The 25,292-nt window shown below is 47.1% G+C and overlaps 2 protein-coding genes across 2 annotated transcripts in view; one reads left to right on the forward strand and one right to left on the reverse strand.

Annotated features, from left to right (window-relative positions):
* Positions 1 to 1,429, reverse strand: part of rbm18 (RNA binding motif protein 18) — a 44,794-nt gene extending 43,365 nt beyond the window's left edge. Inside the window, exon 1 of the mRNA XM_078226571.1 lies at positions 1,351 to 1,429. The gene's annotated coding sequence lies outside the window, so the exon portion shown is untranslated. The remainder of the gene's footprint in view (positions 1 to 1,350) is intronic.
* A 280-nt stretch (positions 1,430 to 1,709) lies between these two features.
* Positions 1,710 to 25,292, forward strand: part of mrrf (mitochondrial ribosome recycling factor) — a 52,029-nt gene continuing 28,446 nt past the window's right edge. The window contains exons 1-3 of the mRNA XM_078226572.1: positions 1,710 to 1,795; positions 23,618 to 23,829; positions 24,644 to 24,799. Coding sequence (XP_078082698.1) covers positions 23,646 to 23,829; positions 24,644 to 24,799 — 340 coding nt within the window. The 5' untranslated portion in view covers positions 1,710 to 1,795; positions 23,618 to 23,645. The remainder of the gene's footprint in view (positions 1,796 to 23,617; positions 23,830 to 24,643; positions 24,800 to 25,292) is intronic.

Here is a 25,292-nt window from a genome sequence, read left to right on the forward strand (position 1 = left end):
GAGAGGTTAGGACTGTTCTCCTTGGAGAGAAGGCAACAAAGAGGAGATTTGATAAGAGATGTTCAAAATCATGAGGGTGCTGGACAGAGTAGATTGGGAGAAACTGTTCTGCTCGTAACAGGATCAGAACAAGGCGGCACAGTTTTAAAATGATTTGCTACAGAAGTAAATAGATATGGAAAAAATTTTTTTCACATAGTGAGTGGTTCAGGTCTGGAATGCCCTGTCTGGAAGTGTAGTGGAGGCAGATTCAACTGAGACATTTAAAAGGGCATTAGATGATTACTTGAATAGAAAAAAAATGTGAGGGGTACAGGGAGAACACAGGAGAAGGGCACTAAACCATTTTTTGGAGAACCGATACAGACGCAATGGGCCAAGTGGCTTCCTCCTGCGCCATAACAATTCTGGGAAAAATCAGATCTGTTCTGCGGTGGGTGAACAAGCAATCTACTCTGCCATGCGAACCCCTACTCCAGCTGGCGATGTTGAAAATTACTCCCTTTGGTTTGCAATACCTTTTTCTTCATGGCATTTTGCTCACTGGGCAGTTAGTAACTGCTGACCAAAACTTGGGTTCATATCACATGCTCAATAAGGAGCAGTTATCCCAAAGAGCTCCACCGCAGCACTGTCAGACACAGACCTGACACTGAGCCACATTATGACAGGTGACCAAAGGGCTGGTATTTGAAGGAGCAACTGAAAAGGAGGGAGTGGAGTAGAAGGGCTTCAGGGGGAATTTCCAAAGCTTGGGGCCCAAGTAGGTTAAAGCACAATCATTTCGTGCATCACTGGAAAATGGGTGGGTACACAACAAGAGCAGAATTGGAGGAGGGCAGACACCAGGGATGGGGACAGGAGCAACAAAACTTTTCACTCTATACCAAAATACATGTGACAATAATAAATCAAATCAGGAGCGGGGGCCACCGCGGGGACTTGGGAGAAGGAAGATAAAGTTTGAGTGAAGTGTTCTTGCAGAGGGCCGGCACTGACAGGACGGGCCGAGCGGCCTCCTCCTGTGTTGTCACCGACGGTCGGGAATGCACTACCCCCCCCACGGGTTACCCGGGGACCCATAACCCAGGGTGGGAGAGGCTCACTGCGGATCTCCAGACAGCGGTGAAGCGAAGGCCTCACGTTGTCCCCGGGGCGGCTCCCCTTCCTCCCGCGGATCACCCTCCATTTCAACCTCGGTGACAAGATGCTCTCGACTGGGGAAGGGAGCGGCGGCGGCGCCATTTGTTTTATTCATCCGCCGATCGCATCCTCACTATCCCTCCGTGCGGCCGACTCAGCCCCCACCGACCCCGGGCTCGCGCTCTCTCTCCCCCCGCCTTCCGTTACCTGTCCACCCGGCTGAAACTTTCATTCCCCCTCGCCTCCTCACCACATCCGGTCAGGACAACGGGTAACCTTTCACCCCGCCCGCCTCCACTTCCGCTCCCTGTCGCCCGGAGGGGGAGGGAAGACTACATTGCCCAGCATTCCTCCGCCCCGCGGGAGGACTACATTACCCAGCATGCCCCTGCGGGAGGACTACATTACCCAGCATCCAGCCCCCTCGCTGGGGGACTACATTGCCCGGCATGCCCCCCGGGGAGATTTGCAATCCCAAGGCTGGTCCACGGGAGGACTACATTACCCAGCATGCCCTTACCATGCGGCCACAAAGGCTCAGCCGGCCCGGGCATTCTGGGTAATGTAGTTCTCAGGGGGGTGGGTGGCCCGGATGTGGCAGCAAGACGGACGGCGCAGGAGGAGCGGGAGAGTCTCGGAAGCTTCTAGAAAGGTAGCTGACCTTCCAGCTTCATCACTCCCACCACCACAACAATAATAATAATAGTAATAATAATAACCGGCCGCTTTGCTAAGATGTCGTCGAGTAAAGCATCCCCGCTTTAAATGACTAAGACTCTAGGGCTTCAGGCCACATGTCCTTTAGTAGCACCTCTGTACCACAGGCTGAGCAGCCCTATGATTTGATTTGATTTATTATTGTCACATGTATTAGTATACAGTGAAAAGCATTGTTTCCTGCGTGCTATACAGATAAAGCATACCATTCATAGAGAAGGAAAGGAGAGAGTGCAGAATGTAGTGTTACAGTCGTAGCTAGGGCTTGAGAAATACCAACTTAATATAAGTTCAAAAGTCTGATGGCGGCAGGGAAGAAGCTGTTCTTGAGTCAGTTGGTATATGATCTCAGGCTTTTGTATCTTTTTCCCGACGGAAGAAGGTGGAAGAGAGAATGTCCGGGATGCTTGGGGTCCTTGATTTTGCTGGCTGCTTTTCCGAGTAAGAAGTCTCACAACACCAGGTTAAAGTCCAACAGGTTTATTTGGTAGCAAATTTGCTACCAAATAAACCTGTTGGACTTTAACCTGGTGTTGTGAGACTTCTTACTGTGCTTACCCCAGTCCAACGCCGGCATCTCCACATCATGCTTTTCCGAGGCAGTGGGAAGTGTAGACGGAGTCTCTAGATGGGAGGCTGGTTTGAGTGATGCACTGGGCTACGCTCAGGACCCTTTGTAGTTTCTTGCGGTCTTGGACAGAGCAGGAGCCATACCAAGCTGTGATACAACCACAGTAAGAAATCTCACAACACCAGGTTAAAGTCCAACAGGTTTATTTGGTATCATGAGCTTTTGGAGCGCTGCTCCTTCATTAGATGAGTGGAGAATTGGGTTCACAAACACAGCATGTATCAACAGAGACTCAATTGCAAGATAATGGTGGGCTTTCTTAAGTATCGTGTGGCGTGGAGGGACCAGGGCAGGTTGTTGGAGATCAGAACACCTAGAAACTTGAAGCTTTCGACCATTTCCACTTTATTGGGGATTGTCCTCCACTACATTTCCTGAAGTTGATATGATTATACATTGTTATACTTCAAAGTAATTACATAATTCAAATGATAAATATGATGGAGGAGGTAGTGAAAGGCTACATTAGCACATAAACACATTCACTCTCTTCCTGAGGCATTAGTCCCCTATAATAAAGCAGGGAAATTCACTTTACTCTTTGTGTGGCGTGACACAGTATTTAGTTTTGTATTGTTTGATCAGCAGATCGACCAATTCCAGTCCGTTTTGGGACAGACTGGATGTGTAGAAATTGTTACAGGAATGCAGAAACTGCTATATGAATGCAGGTTCTTTCTTTCAAGGACATCCATTTACCTATAACTTCTAGATTGCGAACTCATCTGTTGACATAGCAGTAGCCTGGATGATGCAGTTGGTTAGAACACTGGCCTCTGACCTCTCGGAACTAAATCCAGTCACTCTCAATTTACATTTTTCTAGTCATGGGCCCAGCATAAAATATCCTTCAAATTATATTAAACAGGTAATCTCAACTTAGAATCATCGAGTCATTTACAACCCAGGAGTCCATTTGGCCCATTGACTCCAAGCTGACCTTCTGTAGAGCAAACCACTCAATCTCGTTCCCACAGTCATTCCCAAAGCCCTGCAAGTTTATTTCCTTCAAGTGCTCATCCAATTTCCTTTTGAAATCATTGATCATCTCTGCTCCCAGCAGCCTTGTGGGCAGCGAGTAACTGGTTATTAACACTCGCTGCACAAAAAAGTTCTTCCTTACATCGCCCGATAGACCTGTGTGGAAAATGGAAAAATTCATATGCAATAGCAGTATTGGGCACTCTGGATGACACAGTGGTGCAGCAGTTAGTGCTGCTGCCTCACAACTCCAGGGATTGGGTTCAATTCTGGCCTCAGGTGTCTGTCTCTGTAGAGTTTGCACATTGTTCCTGTGACTGTGGGTTTTCGCTGGGTGCTCCAGTTTCCTTCCACAGTCTAAAGACATTCAGGTGGATTGGCTACGGTAAATTGTCTCTTAGTCTGTCTGCATTTGAGTGTGTGCTTTGTGATGGAGCATATTCCGGCAGCTCTTGCAGCCAAACTGATGCTAAACATCGTGCTTTGCACTCCTTTGGACCCCACCAGCAAGGCCAAGAGGGGTTTCTGACTCTTGGCAACCAAGAACCCCCATATAACCGACCCAGGGCACATGCCCATTGACCGGACTTTTACTGCCACGCCCACCCGGAATCCGGGCTGGTGCGCTTCGCACAATGCAATTCTCCACTGGCCTCGGGTGGGATTTTACGAGCCTCGCTCAGGCGAGGTCGTAAAATACCGGCCATTGTCTGTCGAGACCGCATGGTAGGTTGTTGCATAAAGCTAAATCTCACGGGATCCAGGGTGAGGTATCTAAATGGATACAAAATTGGCTTCTTGACAGAAGCCAGAGGGTGGTTGTAGAGAGTTGTTTTTCAAACTGGAGGCCTGTGACCAGCGGTGTGCCTCAGGGATCAGTGCTGGGCCCACTGTTATTTGTCATTTATATTAATGATTTGGATGAGAATATAGGAGGCATGGTTAGTAAGTTTGCAGATGACACCAAGATTGGTGGCATGGGGGACAGTGAGGAAGGTTATCTCCAATTGCAACGGGATCTTGATCAATTGGGCCAGTGGGCTGACGAATGGCAGATGGAGTTTAATTTAGACAAATGCGAGGTAATGCATTTTGGTAGATTGAACCAAGGCAGGACTTACTCAGTTGATGGTAGGGCATTGGGGAGAGTTTCAGAACAAAGAGATCTAGGGGTACATGTTCATAGCTCCTTGAAAGTGGAGTCACAGGTGGGCAGAGTGGTGAAGAAGGCATTCGGCATGCTTGGTTTCATTGGTTGGAACATTGAATGCAGGAGTTGGGACGTCTTGTTGAAGTTGTACAAGACATTGGTAAGGCCACACTTGGAATACTGTGTGCAATTCTGGTCACCCTATTATAGAGAGGATATTATTAAACTAGAAAGAGTGCAGAAAAGATTTACTAGGATGCGACCGGGACTTGATGGATTGAGCTATAAGGAGAGGCTGAATAGACTGGGACTTTTTTCTCTGGAGCGTAGGAGGCTGAGGGGTGACCTTATAGATGTCTATAAAATAATGAGGGGCATAGACAAGGTAGATAGCCAATATCTTTCTCCAAGGGTAGGGGAGTCTAAAACTAAAGGGCATAGGTTTAAGGTGAGAGGGGAGAGATGCAAAAGTGTCCAGAGGGGCAATTTTTTCACACACAGGCTGGTGAGTGTCTGGAACAAGCTGCCAGAGGTAGTAGTAGAGGCGGGTAAAATTTTATCTTTTAAAAAGCATTTAGATAGTTACATGAGTACGATGGGTATAGAGGGATATGGGCCAAATGTAGGCAATTGGGATTAGTTTAGGGGTTTAAAAAAAAAGTACGGCATGGACAAGTTGGGCCGAAGGGCCTGTTTCCATGCTGTAAACCTCTATGACTGTATGAGACACAGGCTGTCCAACAACAATAATAATAATTGGGCACTCTTCTGAAACTGTGTTTATAAAATGCCACTGAGACAGTTTTTATTTTGCCCATTTGTATTTCCTTCTTTTTAAAGAAAAGATTTTTCATTCGTAATTATACAAGGGGGAGATCTTCAAAGAATTGATGGCTCAGGTACAGACTTAATGCATTTCCAGGAGGAGCAAAAGGAGGTCATTTAAAGTTAGAGCTGCCTGAATGACTAAAAATATCGAGATTACAATGAGACAAAAATAGGAGACCTATAACAAATGTAAGGTTCATAATATAGAAGAGATTCAAGCTGAATAAAGAAAGTACAGGGAAGGTCCAAAAAAAGAATGGGGGGAATCGATTAGCAGCTAACATAAAAGAGAACCCAAAAGTCTTTCATTGACATAGATACCGCATGTAGGTTGTTGCATAAAGTTAAATCTCACGGGATCCAGGGTGAGGTATCTAAATGGAACACGTGCTGCTGCAGTCCCCCGGACGGGTCTCCCCGAGGCCGGGTGTGAGCGGGGCCCTCGCGGCTCCGTTCAGCCCGGTCGAATTCGACCCGTCCTTCTTTTACAGCTTGCCGGGGGACTGGAGCACCCCAATTTTCGGGTCCCTGGGCGGCGGTGGTGAGGAATTTATCTCCCCCTCTCTGTCCCAGCCTTTGATGCTGGGCACCCCCAACATGAATCCGGAGGGCTCTCCGGGCTTGGGGGGTGTCCAGGCGTTCGGGACGGAGGGGGGGACGGAGACGCCGCCGCCCACGGACCCACAAACCCAGGGTCGAGAGCCCGAGGGGAACCCCTCCTCCGCCGATCCTGGGGGTGGGATCGGGGGGGAGTCAGGACTAGTTGGCGGCTCCGTGCCGCACGCCCTGCGGCGGGGGACTCGGAGTCGAAGGGCGACGGCCCCGAGGAGGTAAGCTGCTCGGTGGTGGGCACGGGGATCGTTTCAGGGTCCACCTGTAGCGAGGCGGGGGACTCCCTCGTGCCCCTCACCGAGTCGCCCCATATCCCCTCTGGGGAACTCAGGGCTTTCATCGAGGACCATTCTGGTCGCCCTGACAGCGTCCGACTGGCCCTCGACCGTTGGTCGGACCTGGCGCTGCTCGTCCGGTCCACGCGGGCCTGCTCCCAGGCCGCGTCGGACCTGACTGAAAGAGAGCGGCGTCGGGTACGGGAGTTTCTCGACGGGCTCGAGGGGGAGCGGACTGGCGCGTCTTGCGCCAGCGCCCCCCACGCACTTAGATAAGTGGTGACGGTGGCACAATGCTACTGACATGAAGGTGATTATAGCCAGCCTCAACGTCAACGGCAGCAGCGAGCCACTCCGCAGGTTCCAGAACTTCTCGGTCCTCCGCGACGGGAAGTATGCGGTGTGCTTCCTGCAAGAAACCCGTACCATTCCGGGAGACGAAGCCCGATGGCTCCTGGAGTGGCGAGGGGGGGTCTACATGAGCCACCTCACTCTCGCTTCTAGCGGGGTGGCTATCTTGTTGGCCCCGACTTTTCAGCCGGAGATCTTGGGGGTCAAGGAGCCGGTGCCAGGCCGGTTGCTGCACTTGACGGTCCGTGTGGGGGGCGTGGTCATTCACTTGCTGAACGTCTACGCCCCGGGCGCCGGACCACAGCAAACGACTTTCTACGAGAAAGTGTCCGCTCACCTCGACACCATCGCTGGGGGCGAATGCATCATCCTCGGGGGGGATTTCAACTGCACCCTCGAGGCACGGGACCGCGCCGGCTTCTGGCAGCGCACCCCGGCGATGGTGAAGTTGCGGGACCTGCTCGGGACCCACGACTTGGTGGACGCCTGGAGACATCTCCATCCTGGCTCCAGAGCTTTCAGTTTTGTGAAGCCTGGAGGCGGAGCGTCCAGAATCGACCGCCTTTACATTTCGAGGGCGCACGTGTCCGGCGTGCCGTCGGCCTCCATACGGCAGGTGCCGTGCACGGACCACCACCTGGTGTGGGCGGAGTTTGCTCCGTCTCGCGTCCGGGGGGGGTCCGCGTACTGGCACTTCAACAACACGCTGCTGGAGGACGAGCGCTTCCTGGACTCGTTCTGTTGATTCTGGGCCGGCTGGAGAAGGAAGCGGGGAGGCTTCCCCTCCTTGAGGCTATGGTGGGACGTGGGCAAGACTCACGTCCGGACCTTCTGTCAGGAGTACGCGAGGGGGTCGACGAGGAGGCGGAAATCCAGGCTCGAGGAGTTGGAGAAGGAGCTCTTCGACCTGGAGGCACGTCTCAGTCAGCCCGACGCGGACCCGGCCCTGCGGCTAGAGTACAGGGAGAAGGGCGCGCTGCGGGACCTGCAACTGGTCGGGTCCCGCGGCGCGTACGTGAGGTCGCGGCTCCAGTTCCAGGTGGACCTGGACCGCGGCTCCCCCTTCTTCTACTCGCTGGAAAAAGGGCGGGCTAACCGTCAGCAGCTCCTTACGCTGCTGGCCGACGACGGTTCCCCCGTCTCGGATCCGGAGGGCATCCGGGCCATCGCCCGGGATTATTACACCTCCCTCTTCTCTCCGGATCCGTCCAGCGAGGATGCCCGCAGACTTCTGTGGGAGGACCTTCCGCAAGTCAGCCCGGAGGGCGTCGGCAGGCTCGAGGCCCCCATCGCCGTGGCCGAGCTGGCCGGCGCCCTCAATGGCCTCGGTCGGGGCAAGGCCCCGGGGCTGGACGGGCTGACGGTAGAGTTCTTCAGGGCGTTCTGGGACGTCCTGGCGGGCGACTACGCGGGGGTCCTGGAGGAGAGCAACGCCACCGGGGAGATGCCCCTTTCGTGGCGCAGGGCCGTCATTGCCCTGCTGCCAAAGAAGGGGGATCTCCGGTGCCTTAAAAACTGGCGCCCGGTCTCCCTCCTCAGCACGGATTATAAAATCTTTGCCAGGGCTTTGGCTTCACGCCTTGGGTCCGTGCTGGACCACATGATCCACCCCGACCAGTCCTACACGGTCCCGGGCCGATCGATTCACGATAACCTCCATCTGGTCCGGGACCTGATCCACCATTCCCAGAGGGCTGGTCTGTCGAGCGCCTTCTTGTCCTTAGATCAGGAGAAGGCGTTCGACAGGGTGGAGCACGAGTATTTGCTCGGGACTCTGCGGGCATTCGGGTTCGGGACGCAGTTTGTCGCCCGGATCCGTTTACTCTACTCTGCCGCAGAGTGTCTGATTAAGGTTAACGGGTCCCTGACGGCGCCCCTTCGCTTTGGGAGAGGAGTACGGCAGGGCTGCCCCTTGTCCGGCCAACTTTATTCTGTATGTGTGGAGCCGTTCCTGCGCCTCTTGTGGAGGAGGTTGTCGGGTTTGACTCTGCGCGGCCCGGACGTAGGGGTGGTCCTGTCTGCTTACGCCGACGACGTGCTCCTCGTGTTCACGGACCCGGCTGACCTGCGGAGGATGCGAGAATGCCAGGCGGTGTACTCCGCCGCGTCCTCCGCCAGGATCAACTGGGCCAAGTGCTCCGGACTCCTGGTCGGTCCGTGGGAGACGGACCCCCTTCCGGAGGAGCTCAGGCCTTTCACCTGGAGCAGGACCGACCTCCTCTACCTGGGGGTCCATCTCTGCCCAGCCGAGGAATCCTGGCCGGCGAACTGGCGGGAGTTGGAGGCCAAAGTCTCCGCCCGCCTGGGTCGCTGGACAGGACTGCTCCGAGTGCTGTCCTACAGGGCGCGAGTTCTCGTCATAAACCAGCTGGTCGCCTCCATGCTGTGGTACCGGCTGGTCACTTTGACCCCTCCCCCTGGCTTTGTCACCGATATGCAGAAAGCCCTCGTGCAGTTTTTCTGGGACAACCGACTGCACTGGGTCGCTGCCGAGGTGCTGCATCTCCCGATTGAGGAGGGCGGACAAGGTCTGGTGTGCCTCCGCACGCAGCTAGCGACCTTCCGCCTCCAGACCCTGCAGCGATACCTTTACGTCGAGCCTCCTCCACGATGGCGTGCGATGGCGACGTATTTCTTCCGCCACTTGCACGGCCTCAATTACGACGTGCAGCTCCTGCACATCAACCTGGGGCGTATTCCCACCTCTCTGCGGGAGTTGCCCGTCTTTTACCAGGACCTGCTCACGGTCTGGAACACGGTCGCCTCGCGACGCAGCTCTCCCCCGTCAGGAGTAGCGGCTCTCGTGCGAGAGCCGCTGCTCAGGAATCCGCACCTCCAGCCTTACGACTTCAGGTGGCTGGCGGAGAGGAGGGCCGTGGACGCCGGGGTGACCAGGATCGGGGACGTGCTGGATGGCGGAGGAGCGGGCTGGATGAGCCCCGACGTGCTGGCTGAGCGCGCGGGGGTGACCGTCCGGCGCGCGGCCAAAGCCATCCAAGACCTTAGGACGGTCGTGCTCGGCCCCGAGTGCGCACGCGGTCTAGAGGCGGCGCAGGCGTGCGGTGGGATCCCGCCCGAGCGTTCCCCTGCTCGGACGGAATTTCACATTGGCCCGAAGCCTAGACCTCCCCCCCCCGGGTCAGGTGCCCCACTGCGTGTGCCGCCTCGCGGAAATGCCCTCCGTGCCCTTTTCCACCGCGCGGAGGCGTTTCCTGTACGGGCTGCTGCTGCACACCTTTCACTACCGCGTCCTCGCCCGTCGCCCGGATACACCTTGGCGGGCCTTGTTGCCGCCGGGCGGCGGAGGTCCCCAGTGGAGGTCCCTCTACGGAGGGATCTCCCCCAATTATCTCGGGGACCTGGGGTGGAGGGTGTTGCACGCAGCAGTGCCGTACAACCGTAGGTTTTTCCGGTACACGGGCTCCCGAGACTGCCCTTTCTGTGGCCTCGTGGAGTCCGTGGACCATGTCTACGTTCTGTGTTTTAGACTGCACGCCCTTTTTGGTTTCCTCAAACACCTTTTACTGATGTTTTGTTTGCACTTCAGTCCCACGCTCCTGATCTACGGGCACCTGGTGCGGAGAGGGGCGGGTCGGGATGCCGACCTCCTCGTGAACCTGCTCCTGGGCCTGGCGAGACGCGCCATCAATAGGTCCAGGCAGCGGGCGATCGACGGGGCCGTCCATCCCGACTGTCTGCCCCTCTACCGCGGCTACATTCGCGGCCAGGTGTCTCTGGAGAGGGAGCATGCGGTGTCCACGGGCGCGGTTGACGCCTTCCGCGACCGCTGGGCGCCGCAGGGGCTGGGGTGTATTATCGACCCCGATAATCACCTTTTGGTTTGACGTTTTAAGTTTCCTTTCGACTTTGATTTTGGTTCGGGCTGTTCCCCCCTTCCTTTTGGGGAGCCGCCCCTTTTACTTTGTCCCTAAGTTAATTTGAGTTCGTTTACTTGATTGGTGCCGAAAGAGCTACAAGACATTGGTAAGGCCACACTTTGAATATTGTGTACAGTCCTGGTCACCTTATTATAGAAAGGATATTATTAAACTAGAAAGAGTGCAGAAAAGATTTACTAGGATGCTACTGGGACTTGATGGTTTGAGTTAGAAGGAGAGGTTGGATAGACTGGGACTTTACTCTGGAGCGTAGGAGGCTGAGGGGTGACCTTATAGATATCTATAAAATAATGAGGGCATCAATGAGGTAGATAGTCAATATCTTTTCCCAAAGGTAGGGGAGTCTAAAACTAGAGGGCATAGGTTTAAGGTGAGAGGGGAGAGATACAAAAGTGTCCAGAGGGGCAATTTTTTCACACAGATGGTGGTGAGTGTCTGGAACAAGCTGCCAGAGAAAGTGTTAGAGGCAGGTACAATTTTGTCTTTTAAAAAGCATTTGGATAGTTACATGGGCAAGATGGGTATAGAGGGATATGGGCCAAATGCGGGCAATTGGGATTAGTTTAGGGGTTTAAAAAGAAGTGCGGCATGAACAAGTTGGGCCGAAGGGCCTGTTTCCATGCTGTAAACCTCTCTGACTCCATGACATGTAAATAGGAAAAAATATTAAACCAATTACGAACCAAAAAGATCATGCTGTAGAGGCAGATGGCATTGGCTGAAGTACTAAATTAGTCCCCTGCAGCCATATTAACTGGTGAACTAGATGTTGTGTTAGAGAACAGGAGGTATATTAGACCGGACAAAAAACAGAAAAAGAGAGAGGTACTTAAAAGGCTGACCATACTCAAACAAAAAAGCCACCTGGTTGTGATGGGATGCATCCTAGATTCCTAAGCAAAAGAAGGGTAGAAATTGCAGAGACTCTGGCCTCATTAGCTACAGTAAGAAGTCTCATAACACCAGGTTAAAGTCCAACAGGTTTATTTAGTAGCAAGAGCTTTCGGAGCACTGCTCCTTCGTCAGGTAAGTGGGAGTTCTGTTCACAAAGAGGGCATATAAAGGCGTGTCCAACGCCGGCATCTCCACCTCATTAGCTGGGGCAGTGGGCGGGAGGATTGCAAATGTCACACCTTTGCTCATAAAAATGTAAGGCGTTAAGCCTTGCAACCAACGTCAGTGATCTGGAAATGTTTGAAACAATAATCCCGGATAAAATTAATTTGCATTTGGAATAGTTACAAGTGAAATGTCATTTTTTTTTAAATCGGCAAGTCTTGATTGAGTTCCTTAATGATGTAGGGTAGAGGGTTGAAGACGGTTGTAAGATTGACGTGGTGTACATGGACATTCAAAAAGTGTTTGCTAAAATATCACATGATAGTCTTGTTAGCAATATTAATGGGGGAGTGGCAGTGTGGCTAGGAATCTGACTTGATTTTCAGACTGGATGAACAGTGCCCATTTGGCAGTGCCTACTGGACACCACTGCCAGTGTGCCAGGGGCAGTGCCAAGGGGATGGGACAGCTCACCACTCTCGCAAGAAGTGGCTGAGTGTGGGATGATTGCGGTGCAGAGTACACCTGACAGGCTGGCGTGGATCGCTTAGGTTTTCTCGCCGTTTTGACACTTCGTTTTTTTGGGGGGAAATTTTGCCCCTGGTCTTAGATATACAGGGAGGACCTAAGACAGGTGAAACAGGCAGATGTGTAAGATGATGAAATTTAATACAGAGAACTGTGATGTGATACATTTTGTTAGGAAGAAGGCGAGGCAATATAAAGTAGGTGGTACATTTGAAAAAGGGGGATCTGGAACAGGGAGACCTGAGGGTGTACGTATACAAATGTTTGAAAGCGGCAAGACAAGTTGAGAAGGCTGGCAAGAAAGCACATGGGATCCTTGACTCAATTAATTGAGGCGTAGAGTACAAAAGCAAGGAAGTTATACTAAACTTGGTCAGGCTTCAGCCAGAGCAGTATGTTTAATTCTGGACGCCACTCTTCAGGAACGATGCCAAAATTTTAATGAGGGCGCAGAAGAGATTTACTAGAACGATATCACAGTTGAGGGATTTAGTTATTTGGAGCAGCTAGAGTTGTTCTGAGAGAGCTGAAAAATAGGAGTTTGGATGAAATGTTCAAAATCATGAACTGTTTGACAAAGTAAGTAAGGAAAGACTATTTCCTGTGGCAGAAGGGTCAGAAACTAGAGGACACAAATTTAAAGTGATTGTCAAAAGAACCAGAGGTGACATGAAGAAAAATAAAACCATGCAGCAAGTTGTTGTGCTCAAGAATGTACTGCACAAAAAAAAGTAGTGGCAACGTGTTCAAGAGTAATGTTCAAAAAGGAACTGGCGAAACCCTTGAAGGGAAAGCAATTACAAGGCTAACAAGAACATGTAGGGGAGTTCAAACTAATTGGATAGCTCGAACAAAGAGCTGGCACTGGCACGATGGGCAAAATCGCCCCATTTGTGTTCTGTCATTCTCCAGTGCACCAGGATTTGTTATTCCCATTTAACAACTCTATTCTGATGAAGGTGAGCACTGTGCTTGAAATAATATAATGTGTAGTAAATTATATTTTGAGTTTGGAACTTTAAATGGCAAAAGAGAATAAATAAAACCCTGCTAGAAAGTGTTTTATAATGCAGGAAACCACATAAGCAGTTTGTACAAGTCTGTCATTCAGTATTGAAATCCTTTAATACCTCAGAAAGCATTATAAATTGGTTGCAAATCAGTTGAACTTTTGTGTTTTATAATTTCAATTTTACACAGTAACTCATCAATGAATATTGTTTTCTGATGCAATATGGGGTAATGAAACAGCACATTTCTATACTAAATGCAACTTAAAAATGCAAAGTACTCACTAGTACAAACTGAGCATTTCATTAAGATCGAAGGACCCAAGACAGGTTTACCAGCATTTTAAAAAATATTCTAATGTGCTGTCTCAGAATGCTAGGCCCCGTGCTCAAGGCTACTGCCCGACAGAGAGAAGGGGCGAGCTTGTGAGCCCATACGCTGGTACACATCGTAAGACTCAAATTGAGTATGTTGGGAGGGCATTGCCTCCCAGCCAGCTGCTTAGCCTCTGATTCACAGAATGGTGAATGGCAGAGGATAGATACAAAAAAGTAAAATAGAATATCGATTGATGATTAGTCCTTTACAGCTTTGTTCAAAATCAACAAACAATTCATGTAAAAAGAACCATGCTTCCTTTGTTTAAAAAAAAATAATGGAATAATATTTATTTCTGCAATTTAAGAAGCTCAGTCTTGTTCTGTTAATGTAAAATACAGGTTCAGGTGGAAGCTGAAGGATCCGGTTATTATGATGCATTTCACTTGATGTTGTCCATCAATGACTTCAATCGTGGCACTAATGCACTAACCTGCACCTTTATTGTTAATGTTTCCCAGAGTGAGGCAGGCTGAATTTATTTTCTATTAAACTGGACTTCAAAAGATAAAAGGAAAACAAACCTATTTTGTTTCTAATTCTGTGTGTGGTTGGCAGTGTCTGTACTAAGTGGGGCTTCACTCTTTCGTGCAAATGTACTTTGCATCCAAATTCTGTGGCTTAGCTCTTAGAGCTATGGGCTGAAAATTTGAATTCAATGTAAAATTTCCCACTTTGATTTCATGGAATAGATTTCATAGAATCCCTACAGTACAGAAGGAAGCCATTTGGCCCATCGAGTCCGTACTGACCACAATGCCACCCAGGCCCTTTCCCCGTAACCCTAATTTAGCCGGTTAATCCCCCTGACAGTAGGGCCAATTTAGCATAGCCAATCAACATAACCCGCACATCTTTAGACTGTGGGAGGAAACCGGAGCACCCAGAGCAAACCCACGCAGACACGGAGAATGTGCAAACTCCACACAGACAGTGGCTCAAGGCCAGAATTGAACCTGGGACCCTGGTGCTGTGAGGCAGTGGCACGGTGGCACAGTGCTAACCACTATGCCACCGTGCCGCCCTTTGCATGCTTTAAGTCATTTTAATTGTTCTTTATCTCTTCTCTTACTCTGATACTGTTTTAAATGTTCATATTCTACACTTCATCCAAGGTTAACGATACAATTTAACAGGTCAGCCAACTGTGGGGGACACCATATAGAATGAACTGCGGTGCTTGTGCATACGTGCAGTTCTAGTAAAGCTGTTGTATAGCATTCAACAGTGATAATTGTGGCTGATTTTCTGTTTCCAGCTCAGTGGTACTTTCAACCAATTATAGAACCCTTAAATCTACAATCTTAGCAGAGCTATGATATGTAATCTGGAGTCTTAGAGTCAATGTGACTCAAAGACAAGGATTTCACCTTTGAAGGCTCGAATGGATTGTAGAGCAATTCCAGGCCTAAGAGGTCCCCAAAATAGAATTGTTGCTTGACCAACCCAATGCTGAGCTCCAGAGTAAGTTGCTTGGTGGCATGGTATGGGTAGTGTATGCATATGTGGAGATCTGACTGAGGGTCAGTGATTGTGGCTACAAACTGTAGCCCTGGTCATCTGAAAACCATCCACTCTGTTTCAATGGCTCAGTTATAGAGTGCCCAGCTAGGTTAGAATATTGGGGCTTCAGGCTCCAGCACAGAAATAGAATGCTGCCTTAGTGGCGGGAATGCGCTTTGGATGAAATTTTAAACTTTTTTCTTTATTTGTTTACGGAATGTGGGCACTCTGAGCTGTTCCCCATTGCCTCTTTCAAACTTTGGAATGGGCCATTTAAGAGTCAGCCACATTTGTGTGGGTCTGGACTCGCATGTAGGCCAGGCCTTACATTAATGAATTAGATGGTAGTTTCATGGTCACTTAGCTGCTCACAGTGCCATGATGGGATTTGAACCCATGTCCCCAGAGCGTTAGCCTCTAGATTACCAATCCAGTAACATTACACTATGCCACAATCTCTCCTTTTAATTTTAAACTGAGACCATGGGCAGGATTTTCTGGCCATGCTCGTCCCAAAACAGGAAAATCCCACCCGAGGTCAACGGGCCACACGTGGTCAACCCCTCCGCTCCGATTCCTGTGGCGGGCGGAATGGGAAAATTCCCCCTCATGTCTGCCTGTTTAGGAGGAATTGAAAGATGCCATGACATTCAAAGAAGAGAAGGGTGTCTTCCCAATGTCCTGGCCAACATTTAACTCTCAAACCAATTCTAAGTAATCTTCCTTTATGGGACTTTGCTGTGCCTAAATTAGTTGCTATTTTTGCCTACATGGGCGTGACTATGCTTCAAAAGTAATTTATTGTAAGTTGGACATGACAAATGTTATATAAATATTTCTTTCTCAAGACTATGAATAGCATGCACCACTGACTGCTACATTGTAAAAGCTCAGTGACCCTCAGGAAAATGGGTATAATGTGCTAGAGAAGTTTGAGTGTGGCTGGAAGCCCCCATTACAGAGAGGAATGTCTTCTAGTCATTGTCTTTGGGTTGACATGTGAATTTCCAATGACAAGATGTGTTAAGACCTACGGGACGATGGAAGTTTTGAGCCCTCTTTACTGAGTGTCTTTTTTCCAATGGGAAAATGAATAAATACCTCTCCTCTTAAACCTGAGATGAGCCACTTCCTAAATACAGAAGATGGATTTATTGGCCAGATATCCCTGCAGTGGCCTGGAAAGATAGTACAGCATAGAAGCTTAATGAAGTCATAGCCCTTGTAATATGGGAAGAGTGATCCAGTCTTTATAGTTGTCATTAAAATAGCTTATAGCATGGAGCATAGCTGAATCAATGTCTCGACTATGGAGTGATGGTGCCAAAGACCAATATACCTGATGTATCCATGTAGGAATGGCATAGTCTGTAAACTTGGATCCTTGGATCTTACCAAAGAGAAAACATGTTACATGAGGTGTAATTGATCTGAAGATGTTGTGCTCCTTTTCATGCAGTTCATTCAGCCCTATGGTAACATCAATAGGGATTCCTAACTTTGTAAACTGCAACTTGACCTGTAACAGCAATAAACAGAATTCCAAAAAAAGTGTGTTGGCTAGTTGTTGCTTTTCGCTAATCAGGCAACATGTAGAGGGAGGAAAGGTATACAGGATGTTCGAAGAAATGTTTGTTGTCAATGCACTAGACTTCAAAACACTCTAACAACAACAGCAGCCTTGCTGTAAGAGATAGTCCAAAGCTAATTAGGCCAATTTCTCTATAATGCATGTCTCTAAACTCCTACAATTCAGTATGGGACCTCATTTCCCTAATTATACAATTTGAACAAGGCCTTTCATGCCCGTGTTACAGTATCTTTGTCTCCCTCGGAAATGTTGGGCAATAAGTTGAGATCCAATTTTCCTATCCATATTTGCTGCCAGTGAGTCTGTGGAAAATAAAGTACGTTGTTTCCGGATACACATTCAGCTGTTGTCCTCTTTGGCATAGCAAGGTCATTTTGTGGTTTATGAGACATGCAAGTAACCAGTCATAGTGACATCCATAATGCATTATTCCCCTTGTATTAACCCTTTAACTAATCCATAGTTTTACTCTTGGGAACAAAATGTATTCCATTCCAAACACCACCCTTGGAAGTTCTTTGAAATAAGTTATTAAATTATTTTAAGTACTCCAGGATTTTTGCAGTATGTGGCATTGCTTGACTTGTGTTAAAGCAAGCAACAACAATTTGCATTTATATAGCACCTTAACATAATAAAACATTCAAAGGTGCTTCACAGGAGCATTAAAATCTGGGTGGGTTAGCTCAGTTGGCTGGTTTGTGATGTGGAGTGATGCCAACAGCGCAGGTTCACTTCCCATACCGGCTGGGGTTATTCATGCGCTCTCAACATTGCCCCTCACCTGAGGTATAGTGACCCTCAGGTTAAATCACCACCAGTCAATGCTCTCTCTCTCTCTCTCTCTCTCTCTCAAAAAGGATGAGAGCAACCCATGGTTCCCCGGGACTTTGGCAACTTTCATTTTCAAAACCTGCAGTATTGGTCAGTCAGAGTTCCCGTGTCACAGTGACACAGAATGGTAAGATGTGAATTCACAACACAACCAGTTCCCCCTTGCAGACACATCATTGCAGGGTGATGACTGGAGCCTAGAATACTCTCCCAGGAATACTGTGACAGCTTCTGTGAATGAACCACCTTGGGCCATTCTGCCAATGGCCGTCTCCAGCAGAAAAGTAGGTCTCCTATTGCATCCCAGCTTGGGAAGAGCAGAGCGATGATACCTTAGAGGAGAAAAAAATGTGAATTACAGAAGGAGACGAGATAAATTTTTTAAAAATCTGCTGGGAGAAATTGTCTAACTTCGTCCGGGACATGGTATTTTTACAACTGTACTTAATTGTACATTTGGAATAATACTGAGTACATTTGGGGAACAAAATTACAAAGATATATTCATCGGTCAAGCCACCTCTCATGCATTAACTTGCAGGCGGAAATTGCAGAGTAATGTTAGACCCAGAGATGTAAAAGATCTGCTTCCAGAATGGGATTACTGAACAAATTCTAATTGTTAATGACGAGGAATAATGAGTAAGTTCCAAACAATAATGGTGGCTGCCTTTGAGAATTTAGTTTCAGGAAGAAAGGGTTAAACATGCAGCTGCACGAATACAGTAATTACAGATTTCATTGGGAATTAAGATTGTTAATGAGCCTTAAATCCTTAATACCGATGCCCGACAATTGTGCCATTCTTCTCTTGTTTGGTGTTTTACTTAAAAATACTTTTACACAGCCCATGTGCTCAGAAGCAATATTAAAAACCCAACCATATTGGAGGCGGTATGACAAAAATAGTTAGAAAAGTACATGAGATGATTTGAATAAACCATTATGAATAAAGGGAAGAAAACATTAAAATGTGCATCTCATTTGTTTCTGAAGCACTCTATACATGATTGCTTCTGTATTTGAAGACATTTAGAAAGGATTTTCAGGTAAAACTTTGCATGTAATTTTGTATATTATAGTAAGTTAAAATCAGGTTGCAAAGGTTAAAAGGAAGCTTCTATTGATTGGGGAGTGATCTGTGTGAGATGCTTTTATTCAAATGTGTTAATATCAAATTTGAAGTGGGTCTTCAAAGCAGGTTTTTTTTTTGTCATTATTGCTTATGTAGGCCCAGATTTTTGCTCCTGGTTGGGTGCGCAGAACCTGACCTTTGAAAATGGCGGTCCAGATGTTGGATTTTCAGTCCAGGGGGATGGGCTGGATAGAAGTCTTGACAAGGACAGCGAGGATGCCAGGTGTGGAGGTGGGCTGGGTGAAAGGACTACCTCGGGGCTTCAGAACCCATAGAATCTCTACAGTGCAGAACAAGGCCATTCGGCCCATTGATGCTGCACTGACAGTCCAAAAGAGCACCTTACCTAGGCCCTATCCCCCTCCCTATCCCCGTAATCCTGCACATTTACCATGGCTAAGCCATTTAACCTAAACATCTTTGATCACTAAGGGGCAATTTAGCATGGCCAATCCACCTAACCTGCATAACGTTGGGAGGAAACCGGAGCACCCAGAGGAAACCCACACAGACATGGGGAGAATGTGCAACCTCCACACAGACAGTCACCCAAAGTTGGAATCAAACCCAGGTCCCTGGTACTGTGAGGCAGCAATGCTAACCATTGTGGCACTGTGCCACTCTAACCTGCTCTTACATGGTCTAATCTTCACACTGGGTTTCAGACCCCTGACCTACCAAATTCCCACTGCAGTGGAGGCAGCTGATGATTTAAATGGCCAGCTGCCCCTTGGAACCACCCCCAATTCTGCCCCATCAAAATGGGAAGCGCTGCATTTAGAGGTGAGACAGGATTTTGGGCATTTCTACTATTTTTGCCACAACAGAGAGCCCTTCTGTAGTGACAAAAATCTGGGCCATAGCGTTTAAACCCACTAACTACAATAACACTTCCAGTCTGCTGGGATACGTTTTCCTACATGCTAAGCCCCATGACCTAATGCTGAGGGGTGAGACTATAAATTGGTTTATTTTTCCCAGAAGAGTCACCCGAGATCCCCGTTGAGCAGCTTCTAGTAGCCAGATCCAGAGCAATAAATACCTGGCAGGTGGCCACGTGATAACCCTTTGGGTTGAACTGTAGCGACATGTTTTCACCAGATTCTCAGTCCAGTGATATGCTTTGTCCCATACAGTATGTAGTTAATATTCATAATTAATGAATGATAAATGCAGTGGACATGCTGAACATTTGATGTCTTGGAGAGTATTGTGAGTTAGTAGCACATTGAGGCTTCATATAATGCCAAACTGGAGACCAGGAAGCAGGTTCCACAGTACCTGATCCTTTGAGACATAGTGGACTGTGGTGTATGTTGTTTCTTTCACAGTTTTGGTTGAAACTTCTTTGGTCAGACTTCTTTCTTGCACAGAAATTAATTGTCAGGTTCTCTCTTTCTGCATTCTGAAATCACTGGGAATTTGCCCTGATTTTAGAACTGCCTGTGAATTAGCTTTCTCGATCTAAAGTGAACTCAGAATCGTTTACTCCCCGTTTTCCTGCTGCAGTTTAAATACACCAAAAAAAAGAACTTCAGAACCATCGGAAAATCTTGCCAAACTGTTTATAGTCCTGAATTGACAATGATGGCCTATACAATTCTGAAAAAATTCTGCTAACCCACCTAACAGGCAATTTCCTGTAACAAAAACAGAAAGTGCTGGAAATACTCAGCAGGTTCGGCCGCATCTGTGGGGAGAGAGACACAGTTAACAGGTGGGACCGGGACCCCCCTGCCAGCGCGGCTGTTTTCCGATGACGGATGCAGTTCGCCATTGGCCGCCAGCAGGAGACCTTTCGGCCTCGCCAGTGTCTACGGCATTTTGTGTACTTCCCGCCACTGGGGAACCTGCCTCAGGGGTCACCTTCCGTGGGACTGGAAGGTCCCGCCAGCAGAATGGGCCGAAAAATCCAGCCTAATGTTTCAGGGTGAATAACCTTTCGTCAGAACTCTGTTTCTCTCTTCATTGATGCTGTCTGACCTGCTGAATATTCTCAGCATTCTGTTTTCATTTCAAATTTCCAGCATCTTCACCATTTTCCTTTTGTAGGCAAGCTCCGAGTAAGAGTGAGTGATATATAGCCTCATATTTCCTGGGATTTTTAAATTATAAATTGCTAGTTTGGGTGTAATGTTTGTGTTCAAAGCAGAGCCAAGCCTCTCCTCTAAACTGCAATGTAACAGCAGTCCAGATGAGTGGCATAATTATTAATAAAAGACCATAACTGAAGAGAAATATACATTAAGCATCTCATTCCACATTTCCATTTATGTTATGAAACAATTCAGGGCGGCACTGTGGCACAGTGGTTAGCACTGCTGCCTCACAGAGCCAGGGACCCGGGTTCAATTCCGGCCTTGGGTGACTGTGTGGAGTTTGCACCTTCTCCCCGTGTCTGTGTGGGTTTCCTCTGCTGCTCCAGTTTCCTCCCACAGTGCAAGTATGTGCAGGGTAGATAGATTGACCATGCTAAATTGCCCCTTAGTGTCAGGGCATTAGCGGGGTAAATACATGGGGTTACAGGGATAGGGCCTGAGTGGGATTGTTGTCGGTGCAGGCTTGATGGGCCGAATGGCCTCATTCTGCACTGTAGGGATTCTATGAATTGGATGACCCCTGAGATTATATTAATTTTGAAATTTTGTGGCACATCTAGGCTTAATTCCTTCAAGGAAAGATCTTTGCAAGCATTATTAAGATGCTGCTGTGCATGTTTACCATTTCAATCATTTGCTTTCCCCAATCTCTCTTCAAAGGATATGATACTTACCTATCAGATAATGGGATGGAAGGATAATAGTTCATCATTTGGAAAACACCTTTATTTTTAAAATATCTTGTCGGTTTAGTTCACTAAACCGAGAGAATCCAAAGAACAAGCTGATGCTGTGCAGCTGAAATCAGCTCAGTGTTGATTCATGATCACCAACCAGATTTCTCTCATCGCTGTTGACCTTCTATGTATTTCGCTTGCCCACTTTGCAACATCCTGCCTTCTCTACCTCTGAAAACATCAGGCCGGCTCCTGTTGGTCCATTTACACTTCTCAACTCCTTCTCCTGCTTGTAAAACCATCACAACTGGCTCTTTGAGCCCCACTACTAATCTCACAGTAAAAGTCAGTCTAAAGTCACACCTGAAATTCGGAAGTGCCCTCATGTACGGAGGGGGACTAGGTACGGCGGGGGGGGGGGGGGGGGGGTGGATCTCAAGCCCCTTTGTTCTGGAGTCAGCTGAGATTTTAATTTTAGACTTGCATTACAAGTATGACCGCAGCCTTGCTTCACTGTTACCAGGAAATGCCATGCTTTGTATAAATGCTTTGGGAGTCATTACAAAATAGTAATCTATATGTGGGGGCTGGGAAGATGCCCTCATCAAACCACATGTGAGCTGAAGCAGCGTCAAAATAAAATTACTGCTACAAAATCACCGCTTCTGTTTTTCTAATGGCTTTAGTTTTGTGGGAAGGTTTTATCCTTTTGAGTTTGTTTTCCTGCCCCCTATGCCTTTAGAACACCTTGATGTTTAAATTAAAGGTATTATAATTCTGAGTTGCCTCCCACAAGTATACTGGAAATTAGCATTCAATTCTGTAACTTGTCTGCGTTCAGTAGAATCCGCCTTAGGTGCTTGTAATTTTAGACAGTGGCATCATTCCTAGCTGTTAAACAACCATTAAATAAAAGGTCTCTATTATAAATGTTATTAATAATTTTCTCAGGTTAGTATTAACACAGCGAATATGCACTTTAGATAATTGATTGAGATTCTCACTCTGGGTTGATTTGACTGGCTTAAGAGGGCAATACTAATAGTTTGTGATGCATTGTTACATTTAGAACTCTGATCATAGGATATAGAAAATGATATATTCAGTCACCGTTCTCAAGAGTTGGAGTACCGCTGACTGATATTTACAATTAATATTCACTGAGCCATTGTAATTTATCCTCCCGTAACGAGGTGAAATCGTCATGACTATGACTTTGAGTGTTATTGATATTCAGTCTATTTTAGGATGTTGAGTTTAAACCCGTTCTTTGATCTGTGGGACTTGCATTCGAATCTAGCCCAGCCGTGCAGAGAAATGATTCCTCTTTCCGTTATAACTCTACATAAAATGAGTTTGGGCCGCTTGAACCCAGTTCTGAACGGGAATAAATTGAAAGCACAAAGCTGCTCGAAATAGAGCACTAATTAGCAGTCTCATTCAGAGGCCACCGGGATGGTTTGTGTGAAAATTGGAAACATTCACACCCCTGTAGCTGGCTTGCTGTTGTGAAAATTGGTTTAAGGTGCATCGCAGGGATGGAGCAGAATGAACTTCATTCTGCATCTGGTCCATGTTATACTTGAACTGGAAAGTGGTTCAGTGGGTTTTAAAGTGGAACGGTTTCAATTTTCCAGCAGTGGCACCAGTCAACTTAATCAGCATTAAACTCAACCAAAAATCAAATAGAATTTCAAGGCCTACCTTAATTGTTGGAGATTAATGCAAATTGTTCAGATTGGCACGATATTTTTGCCACACTTCAGTACCTTCCCTCTCCCGATAACATCTATGTACCAAGCTTTGATAGCTAGGTTTTAAAGCCTCGGCTATGCACAAGGTATCAGCTGGTGTTAAACTCATCTTAAATGCTCAGTGTAATAATTGATTGGCAGTACTTTTCTGAGGCTGTATGCCATTGAATACTACATTGAGTTGGAATCGGCTATTTTAGGCCACGTGTAAAAACCCTTAATGAAAAAAACCTGGAATAAAATGAGTTTTGTTTTGAATGTTGGAAGATGTTGAAGGAAAAGCCTGCCTTGCAACATTGGGAATAGATAGGCGACTCACTGACAGGCCTGGGAAAACTAAAGCGAGTGAGCAAAATGAAAATTTAAACCATGTTAGCAAGCTGCTGAAAGCTTCTCTGTCTTGCATCGGTCTTTTTTGAACTTTGCCTCAACCCTGAAAATGCCTTTCTCTTATACTCTAGGTAACAATTAAAAGCAGTTTCCTGCACAATGTCGATTGTGCTGAGACAGATGTACCAGCTAGGACCTATGCTGTACAAATTCCGACCGCTTCTCATGCGATCAGCAGTGGAGAGCCGGGTGGGACCTGCAGCTGTGTTCCTGGACAACTGCAAGCAGTGTGGGGCCCTACGTATATCCCTAAGCCGACCGCTTGCAACGAAGAAGACCAAAGGTAACCACCCTTTTTTGTTACTTCTCCCGTTTTTATAATATAAACTATGTAGAAATGGAAAAGGTGTGTACACATCATTGTTAAAATCATTTGCCTTTGTAATACTATTGTAATAGTATTACATTTGTAATACTATTAGAGAAAGTCACTCGGCTCAGTTTAGTTTATGGTTTTTGTAATTCAGCCAGAATGGTTGAAGTATTGATTCAAAATGTAATCTTAAATTTAATCTTATTTTGGGCTTGAAATCCTGTCAACTGGGAACTTATTTTGTGGGATGCAAGTGTGTACAGTATCCATCTCTTAATTCAGTATATATCCTTGCTAGTTTATGGGATGGAAATGTTTACAGGTCCTTTCCAAATGATTACTAAAGATATCTGTTGGTTACACGGCCAGCATGATGCAAATACCACCACTGGAATGTAATTCTAAGGCGGTTGTCAAATCTGAACATTTGCCCAGAAAAATGTAATGAAAGATTTTAGTAGAATATTTGAAATGAGCGGCATTACAGCACTGTATACAAAGAGCAGTCTGCAAACAAGAAAACATCCTACTTAATTTGGTCTACAGAATATAGAAGTAAAAGGCAGTAGTCTTAATTACTGAGTTTTTCCAGTCTAAACACAAAGTGACCCTGCATCAATATAATAGCTTGAGGCAGGTAAATCTATGTCAATTCAAATGGTTTCAGCTATTTGCAGATGAGCTCCCAGTGGCAAGTTACTGTGTGCTAAACTCACATTAGCTTATAGTTTATTGATATGTGCAGAATAATGTGCCTGAACCCGTTGTTGATTGTAACTTGCAGTAAAATCTAAAGGACAACCAGGACCTCGAGTGAACATCAAAGCTGATTTAGTAGAAGACATCATTGACCTCAATGAATTAAAACAAGAAATGTTGGAAATCATAGAGAACCTCAAAAATGATTATGGGAAGAATCTAAATATAAGAACCTCACCAGGTAAGCTTGATGGATGTAAATTTTGATTTGATTTATTATTGTCACATGTATTAGCATACAGTGAAAAGTATTGTTTCTTGCGTGCTATACGGACAAAGTATACCGTTCATAGAGAAGGAAAGGAGAGAGTGCAGAATGTAGTGTTGCAGTCACAGCTAGGGTGTAGAGAAAGATCAACTTAATGCAAGGTAAGTCCATTCAAAAGTCTGATGGCAGCAGGGAAGAAGCTGTTCTTGAGTCGTTTTGTACATGAGCTCAGACTTTTGTATCTTTTTCACTACGGAAGAAGGCGGAAGAGAGAATGTCCAGGGTGCATGGGGTCCTTAATTATACTGGCTGCTTTGCCGGGGCAGTGGGAAATGTAGACAGAGTCAATGGATGGGAGTAAAGTGTATTTTAAAATATGAATTATTGATCCTACTCTTAAAAATATAACATGTTAAAAACCTAGAGGCTTTAGAAATAATGCACATTTAATTATACTGTGCATATG

Source organism: Mustelus asterias, chromosome 13 (genome assembly GCF_964213995.1).
Source record: "Mustelus asterias chromosome 13, sMusAst1.hap1.1, whole genome shotgun sequence".
Taxonomy (NCBI): Eukaryota; Metazoa; Chordata; class Chondrichthyes; order Carcharhiniformes; family Triakidae; genus Mustelus; species Mustelus asterias.